Source organism: Camellia sinensis, chromosome 10 (genome assembly GCF_055761805.1).
Source record: "Camellia sinensis isolate YWXY chromosome 10, ASM5576180v1, whole genome shotgun sequence".
Taxonomy (NCBI): Eukaryota; Viridiplantae; Streptophyta; class Magnoliopsida; order Ericales; family Theaceae; genus Camellia; species Camellia sinensis.
In genome coordinates, this window is record NC_138970.1 from 14,349,328 (window position 1) to 14,357,676 (window position 8,349).

The following is an 8,349-nucleotide window of genomic DNA, read 5'->3' on the forward strand; positions in this document are numbered from 1 at the left end:
TAAAACTTGTGATTATTCAAAGTGATGAAATAATTTTAAAATGAAAGTTAGGCATGTTAGAGTATTTAGTATACGGGATAATTTACTCATATTAATTGGTTTTATTTTAGTAGGAGATTTTTACAAAAAAAAAAAAAATGAAATAAAGGTAAGCTTTTCACAATAAAATAAAATAACCAAATAAAAATTGTATAAAATCCATATAAAAAAAGAGGACAAAATATTGCACTTACATCCTTTTCTTTATCCTTTTTTTAAAAAATAAAAATAAAATTGAGAAAATAAATTTTTTTTATTGTACTAGGGAGACACCTCAACCGTCCGATGTTCAAATTATTGTCCTGGAGTGCTATGAAGTCAACGGCTGAGATGACAAATGATCAATTATTAAAAAAAAAGAAAAGCTATTTGAGGATATTCATTTTTACTCATTGAATGACACAGACCCACTCGGGTTTGTCATTGAGGACGGGCCACACATGCTTCACCCCCCAAAGATTCATCACTCTTCAATTCCAAAGATTGCTTCTTTCTCTCTCCTCTCCACTGGTAAGTCTTCAACTCTCTATGCCCTGTTTTACTTCAACTATTAGCTTCAGTTTCAGATTGTGTTTTCAGGGAATTTGGGAGACCCGTTTGGGAATTTCTTGAGATAATTGATTCTTATAGTTGGAAATTTCATGGATACTTTGCTCAAGATTCATAACAAGCTTGAATTTCTTCACCCACTTCATGGGTTTGTAGAAAAGGGCTGTAGTTTGAGCCCTTCAAAGCCACACAATCAGGAATTTAGGTTTGGTCCCAAGAAACCTCATTTGAAATTGGGTAAGAATGGTTCTCTGAAGGCCAGAAGTAGTGCCCTTTTGGAGCTTGTTCCTGAGACCAAGAAAGAAAATCTTGATTTTGAGCTTCCCTTGTATGACCCTTCAAAGGGCCTTGTGGTGGACCTAGCGGTGGTTGGAGGCGGCCCCGCAGGGCTGGCAGTTGCGCAACAAGTTTCAGAGGCAGGGCTTTCTGTGTGCTCAATTGACCCATCTCCCAAACTGATATGGCCCAATAACTATGGTGTTTGGGTGGATGAGTTTGAGGCCATGGATTTGCTTGATTGCCTTGACACTACCTGGTCTGGTGCTGTCGTGTTTGTTGATGACCACTCAACTAAAAATCTTGACAGGCCTTATGGGAGGGTTAATAGGAGGCAGTTAAAATCCAAGATGATGCAAAAATGCATATTAAACGGTGTTAAGTTTCATCAAGCCAAGGTTATAAAAGTGATTAACGAGGAATCAAAATCTTTGTTGATTTGCAACGATGGTGTCACTGTTCAAGCCGCCGTAGTTCTTGATGCAACTGGCTTTTCTAGGTGCCTTGTTCAGTATGATAAGCCCTACAATCCCGGGTACCAAGTGGCTTATGGGATTTTGGCTGAAGTTGAAGAACACCCATTCGATGTAAATAAAATGGTTTTCATGGATTGGAGAGATTCCCATCTTAACAACAATATGGAACTAAAAGAGAGAAATAGTAAGATTCCCACTTTTCTCTATGCTATGCCCTTTTCATCCAAGCAGATATTTCTTGAAGAAACTTCCCTTGTTGCTCGGCCTGGACTACCTATGGAACATATTCAAGAACGAATGGTGGCTCGGTTAAGGCACTTAGGTATAAAAGTGAAAAGCATTGAAGAAGACGAGCGTTGTGTGATTCCTATGGGAGGACCTCTTCCAGTGCTCCCTCAACGAGTTGTCGGCATTGGTGGTACAGCTGGAATGGTCCACCCTTCCACCGGATATATGGTAGCAAGGACTCTAGCTGCAGCTCCAATCGTTGCTGATTCAATAGTTCGGTACCTTGGTTCCGAAACAAGCCTTTCAGGAAACAATTTGTCGGCAGAAGTTTGGAGAAATCTGTGGCCCATAGAACGGAGACGCCAAAGAGAATTCTTTTGTTTTGGTATGGATATTCTGCTTAAGCTTGATTTACAAGGCACGAGAAGGTTTTTTGACGCTTTCTTTGACCTAGAACCTCATTATTGGCATGGATTCTTGTCGTCTCGGCTATTCCTTCCTGAGCTAATATTTTTTGGGCTGTCCCTTTTTTCTCATGCCTCTAATACTTCTAGGATAGAGATAATGGCTAAGGGCACTCCTCCATTGCTAAGAATGATCAACAACTTAGTACAGGATAGGGAATAAATCTCTTGGAATTCTATTTTGTTGTATGCTAAAGGTCATGATGCTTTTGCCTCTTAACATTTACTTTTCCTATACATGCCAAATTAATGGTATGAGTTGCTGTTGTTCAGTTTTTTTGAAATCATAGTTTTCTGGGTAGGCCTTGAAGTAAACCTCTCTGTCACCCATAAAAAGTGTATTGATCATTATTAATTCGTTGTTATGTGATTTCTCATATAGTCTATCTCCTTGGCTTGCATTAATTTTTTGTGTGCAGTAAATATACAACCTGGTTCAACTGTATAAGACTTCCTATCCTAAAAAGAGGAGTACAATCAAGATAGCCGGACTTATGATACAGTGAATGTGTTATTAATCATGTACTTCGTAATGATCACATAATGAATTGGCTGGTACACACTTACCTATTAATCAACGCTTTCAATCAAATGTAGAATGTAACACCTCCAGGAACATAATAAAGTGGGATTGGGAATATTTCTCTGGAAATGCATATAATGTAGAATGATTGAGCAAACCTCCAGTTGCCCCTTGGGGTGACTCGAACTCAACACCTTTGGATCTTATCCTCGAGTCTTCACCACTAGGCCAACCCCTTGAGGTATAAAATCGTTGAGGTATAAAGGTGAATTCTGTCACAATCTCCCAACATTCGGGCCTACGATGTCTAACATTATGTTAAAATCATGGAGGTATAAAGGTGAATTGTCACAATCTCCCAACATTTAGGCAAAGTTAAAGATAGGTTGTTACACCATTTTATTGGCTGTATGTACAGGACAAACATGAATAAATCTAAAACCAAATTTCCATTCCCTTTATTTTTATTATTATTATTTTTTGGGTAGATATTAACAGGTTAGTAAGTTAAGTTAGCTTATAACGTAATTGATGTTCGATGTTTTTTCATCAGCTTGAATCCCAAATCGCTAGAGGTACAACTACTTGAGCTATGCTCAAGCTCTATTCTTATCAATGCATTTTTCTCCCCCCTTATATTAACATGGTATAATTGATAAAACAATTTGTGCTACACCTAAATGAATTGAAACGGGTAGGATTCTGAGTCTTTTATGTGGCAAGTTGAGCACACGACAAACCAAATGCTTCCATTCATTGAGAATATAGTCAAACCATGGCATGAGTATGCACACAATATTTGTGCTAATAATGAATGCAACATCACAAACATCTCTCTCCAGTTGAGAGAAGAGCCACAACCAAACAGAAGCAAACATTGCATTTCTCTTACATTCTATCTTTCTTCCTTTTTTTTCCCCCTCAACTCTTATTTTCTTTCATGCTCATCAAAAAGAAAAATCACAACACCACCAAACATAAATAAACAAATTAAGAACAAACAACCAGAAAAACATTGACAACAAAAAATAGAAGCAAGTCTCCAGCAGCAGCAGTGGATATACTCCTCAAGTGACACTATCTGGGTTTAAAAATGCAAATTTGAAGCCACAGATACAACCGAACAGATCTGCCGCATCCTTTTCATTCAAAATCCCTAATGAAATGATCTTGCCAGGTTGGAATAGTCACTCATTTTCTGCTATTTTTTAAGGTTAACGGCATAGTAAGCCTGAACAAAGCTCAGAGCAATTGCTAAAAGTGCCCCAAGGAAAGCAAGTAAAGTCCAGGGGCTACTAAAATGGGCATACAACCATTCAGTCACCCAGAGTCTCACCTTGTTCTTATAGTGCCTTTCAATATGGTTTTTAACGTCTTCATAAGCATTAGGGTTTGGGACTAAGTTTTTGGCAATCTCATTGAAGAGCTCAGCCACATGCTGATCACTTCCAAGGAAGTTGAGAATTATGCCTTTCTTTCTCAACTCCTTCACATCCTCAGCCTGATCAATGAGTGTATCCATAAACCATAGATATGAGGTGACTCCGAAGTCATTGGGACTATCAGGACACATCTCATAGGCTACCAGGTTTAATAGTAAAGCTTTGGTTGAGTCATCAATGGTCATTGGAGGAAGTCTTAAGATTGCTCTAATGAATTGAGGTTCACACCTTGCATCTGTAAAAAAATTGCTTTCTTTGTTGGGCCTGAATTGGATCCCTGCTGCTTTAAGCTCCTGTGCTGAACGGTACGAGTTCCAACTGTTGCCTTCTTTGTTTCTAGAAACAAGGTCAATAAGTTTCTGAATAAGCTGATACGAGTAACAGCAACTGCTGCCTCCTCCTCCTTTCTCTTCAGAAACAACTCCGAAAGCCTCGGGGTTAATAAGTTGCCTGTGCAGGAGTTCTAGAAGATGAGCAGGTTCTTGTGATTCTGGTTCTCCTCGCTTCTTTCTTTTCCGGTCTGTAACATGCTTTGTAATGAAATTTTCCACCTTCTCTAGAAGTGAATCTTCAGGAGGGCTTGCCATTGTGTTCTTAATGAAATATTTAATCAACTTCAATCCTTCATGCCCTCCAAAGTCTGAGTTCATGCTCATCAGAGCTTTGAGGACTATGAAAGGAAGTTGGTTTTCGAGCAAGAACAAGTCACATTGCACGAAAGCTTTGTCGTGACTCTTCATCTTCATTTTGTCTTTCACGCAGATGTTGATGTAGTGAATGATGAAGCAACCATCGAGGAACAGCATCCGAGTGAAGGCTCTGTCATCGAAGCTTTCTGTCAAGTCCTCAGCATAGCAGTTTCTTGCCTCACCAGCCACATCTGCTACCTGCTTATATAGTGCAGTTGCCGAGGTTTCTGGCTTATAACTTTTGACATACTCTTTTGTGAATTGAATTTTTAGTTTCTCAAATGATTGGTGCTTGTCTTGGTTATGGTGGTAGGGACCGATAGAAACCACCTCTGGTTTGTAGCATTCCTTGTTGGATTCCATCTGCGGAAGCATCTTGAGGACCTCGGGTATCTTCTTATGCTTTGGCATTGGTGTGTTGTTTGAGGATGAGGATGAGGATGAGGATGAGGATGAGGACTCTCCTTCATTCATTATGGATTCTAGCCATTCATCATCCAAATTTAAAGCCACTGGGATCACAATGTGCTCATCACCACTGGCCACTGGTTGGTTGCAACAAGGACCAGACATTGCTAGCTCGTATAGAAGAATACAGCAAAGAAGGATGCACAATATTCTAGCAGGAGGTATAACATCTCGAGTTATGAAGTTTATAAAGGATAATTGTTACGTGGTATTATTCATGTGGTGCTTTAAATCAATCAATGACGTAGTGGAAAAATTTTATGAATGGAGGATGCTGACTCACATTTGTTAGGTAGTTGAGAGATCAAGAACGACTGACAACTTGTGTGTATTGTAGTTTTTCATTTTTCGAAATTCCATGTGGTCTATGTAATACTTCGAAGTGTAAGACAGGGTTTCCCTTTAGTCCATAATCTGGATTGGAGGGTGTTGTCTACACCTCTGAGTATGGCTGTGAGTATGGCTGCAAATGAACCAAGTTGTTCATGAAGGACTTGAGCTCGGTTTGTTTACTAAATGAACGAGTTCGAGCTCGATTTTTAGACTCGTTTGTTAATCGAGCCGAGTTCAAGTAGTCCTAAACTCGGCTCGATAAGGTTCGCGAATATAAAAATAAATAAATTAATATTTATTTTTAATAATATATCAAATAAATTTTCAATAATCTATTTTATTTGTCTATTTATGTTTGGTGTTTTGTAAATTTACATATTTGATTAATGAAATTATTCTTAATATAAAAATTATTGTATATTTTACTCGTAATTTTGTATTTTTTTTATCTTAATAAGTAAAGTAATTTAAGTTAAGTTTTTTTTTTTTTTTTTGGAGCTCAGCTCGTTTATGTAATCGAGCTCGCTCGAGTTCATCAAATATTTGACAAGCAAAACTCGAGCTTTATTTAAGCTCGACTAATTCTTAATAAAAAGCTTGAACACTCAAAAACTTGGCTCGGCTCGGCTCATTTGCAGCCTTATTATCACAGGTCTTGTTTCAATGATTTGAGTCGTTCATTCATAAAATCTTTCATGTATATCATCCATATAAAAAAAAAATGGTTAATTTGATAGTTATAGCCTATTCAATTTATCACATTTATCATAAAAAAAAAATTAGATGGTTTCATTATTTTTAAAAATATATTTCTCGGTCATTTTTGTAGACACATTTGTCCCTTGAGTCTGGATAACCCTAATCTAACTCCTTTTCAGAATATAAATTATGAAGTTACTTATTTTTGTCAAATAATTTAAGTTTTTGGATAGCAAAGTGATTAACCATTCAATAATTCAATATGGTATGAGATTAAATAATTGATTATATGTTCAAATCTTACTATTTTTTCAATAATAAAAATAATTGCACATGTTGAAAAAAATCTAAATTAATAATAAAATTGCCTCATCTATATTATTATAAAGTGAGCACCCCTTATGGTGTCTTGAAACCTTTGGTTCTTATGCTGCCACGTGTCTACTTTTTTATTTGAAATAAAAAAAAAAATAAATTAGATAGATGAGAGGAAGGGATTTGAACCTTAGACTTATGTAAAATGAATAAGACTCTTATCACTTAACTAACACATAATATATGATAAATATTTTATTTTATTTCTATTTATTTAAATTATACACGCATTGCGTATGGCAACCGCTAGTTTATAATAATTCAAGCTTTTACGCGTGCTATCTGTCTGAGAATTTTTTTGACAGAATTGAGAGACTTTTCTCGTTTCTAATAATCTTTTTTTTTTTTCTTCTTTCTTTTACTACGTGAAGTCACACTCATGCATGCTTCACATATATTCCCACTGTAGTGCACAAGGTACTATTAAAGAGCGCTCTCACTTTAGTTTATAATTTGTTCTCTTCATAAATTACCTTTTTTGAAAAAAATTACAGTTAATCTTATACTTTTAATATAATTATACTAATATTTTAATTCATAAAACATTTAGGGTCTGTTTGGTAATTATTCCGTTTTTAATTTTCAGTTTATATTTATAAAAATTTTAAAAATTGTCATAAAAATTTATTTGATAATTTTTTTGGTTTATAAATAATTGTCTCAGTTTATAAATTTGAGGAAAAAAAGTAAACTCAAAAAATGAGTTTACGTTTTCAGTTTTTAATTTTTTTTTCAATTATTTTTTTTTCAATGAATTGTTTTTCTATTAATTTTTTTTTCAATTAATTTTTTTTCCAAATAATTTTTTTTTCAATTAATTTTTTTTTCAAATAATATTTTTTCCAAATAATTTTTTTTTCAATTAATTTTTTTTCAAATATTTTTTTTTATCAATTAATCTTTTTTTTCAATTAATTTTTTTCCCAATTAATTTTTTTCAAATAATTTTTTTTTCCAATTAATTTTTTTTTTCAATTTTTTTTTAATTTATTTTTTTTAATTATAATGTGTGTGATCCCATTGTCATAAATAATAAAAATAAATATAAATATTTTAGGCTTGAACAAACATATTTTTTAGTTTATGTTTTAATTTTTTTTTAAACATTTTGTTCAAACCAAACGCATTTATAATTTATGTTTTTTTAAAACTAAGCAAAAATCAGTTTATAAAATTTTTGTAAACATAAATAAAAAACGTAAACGTTACCAAACGCTACCTTAGTATTTTTTTTTTTCATTTATAATTTGTGAGTCATATAGATGAAAAAGTAAAGTCGTGTATTTTCTACTAAATTATATTTTTACCTCTGTTTAGCTATGTGTTCATCCACTATCTGCAATAGTTTTGATGATTTTAATCTTACTAAAATTGAGGTTCTTAGTGTAATTCTATTAAGTTTGTAAGATTAATTATATTTTTGTCAAACTTAAAGGGAGGCGAGTGTAATTTATCTTCTTCTTCTTCTTCTTCTTTTTTTTTTTTTTTTTTTTTTTTTTTTCCTATAAATCCACCAACATGTTCACATACATTCAAACTTTGTCCATTTTTATTTTTCATGTTTGATAAAATTCGAAGATGAAGAGGAGAAAATGAGGATTGAAGGTGTGAGATTGTGTGAATTTCCCATTTTTTATCCAAGTTTGGTGATGAGTTATATGTAGGGACAATTTGTTTCTTTATCCCTTTTCCTCTTTATTGTACAAATTTGTAGCAAAACTGTTACATAGTTTCACATGAGGTAGGTCCACACGATAAAATTGTTTGAGTATTAATCTTCCAAACCAA

At 34.1% G+C, this 8,349-nt stretch overlaps 2 protein-coding genes across 2 annotated transcripts; one reads left to right on the forward strand and one right to left on the reverse strand.

The window, feature by feature from the left end:
• The first annotated feature begins 410 nt into the window (after positions 1-410).
• On the forward strand, positions 411-2,418 carry LOC114276727 (lycopene beta cyclase, chloroplastic). The gene is made up of 2 exons (XM_028218548.2): positions 411-549; positions 619-2,418. Exon 2 carries the CDS (start codon positions 681-683, stop codon positions 2,193-2,195), a length of 1,515 nt encoding a protein of 504 aa, XP_028074349.2. The 5' UTR covers positions 411-549; positions 619-680; the 3' UTR covers positions 2,196-2,418.
• Positions 2,419-3,756: 1,338 nt separating this feature from the next.
• Positions 3,757-5,259, reverse strand: LOC114276711 (UPF0481 protein At3g47200). The gene has a single exon (XM_028218528.2). The coding sequence runs from the start codon at positions 5,257-5,259 to the stop codon at positions 3,757-3,759; it is 1,503 nt and encodes a 500-aa protein (XP_028074329.2).
• Between the last annotated feature and the right edge of the window lie 3,090 nt (positions 5,260-8,349).

Coding starts and splice junctions, on each gene's coding strand:
- LOC114276727 (XM_028218548.2), top strand. CDS start 681: ATGGATACTTTGCTCAAGATTCATAACAAGCTTGAATTTCTTCACCCA.
- LOC114276711 (XM_028218528.2), bottom strand. CDS start 5,259: ATGTCTGGTCCTTGTTGCAACCAACCAGTGGCCAGTGGTGATGAGCAC.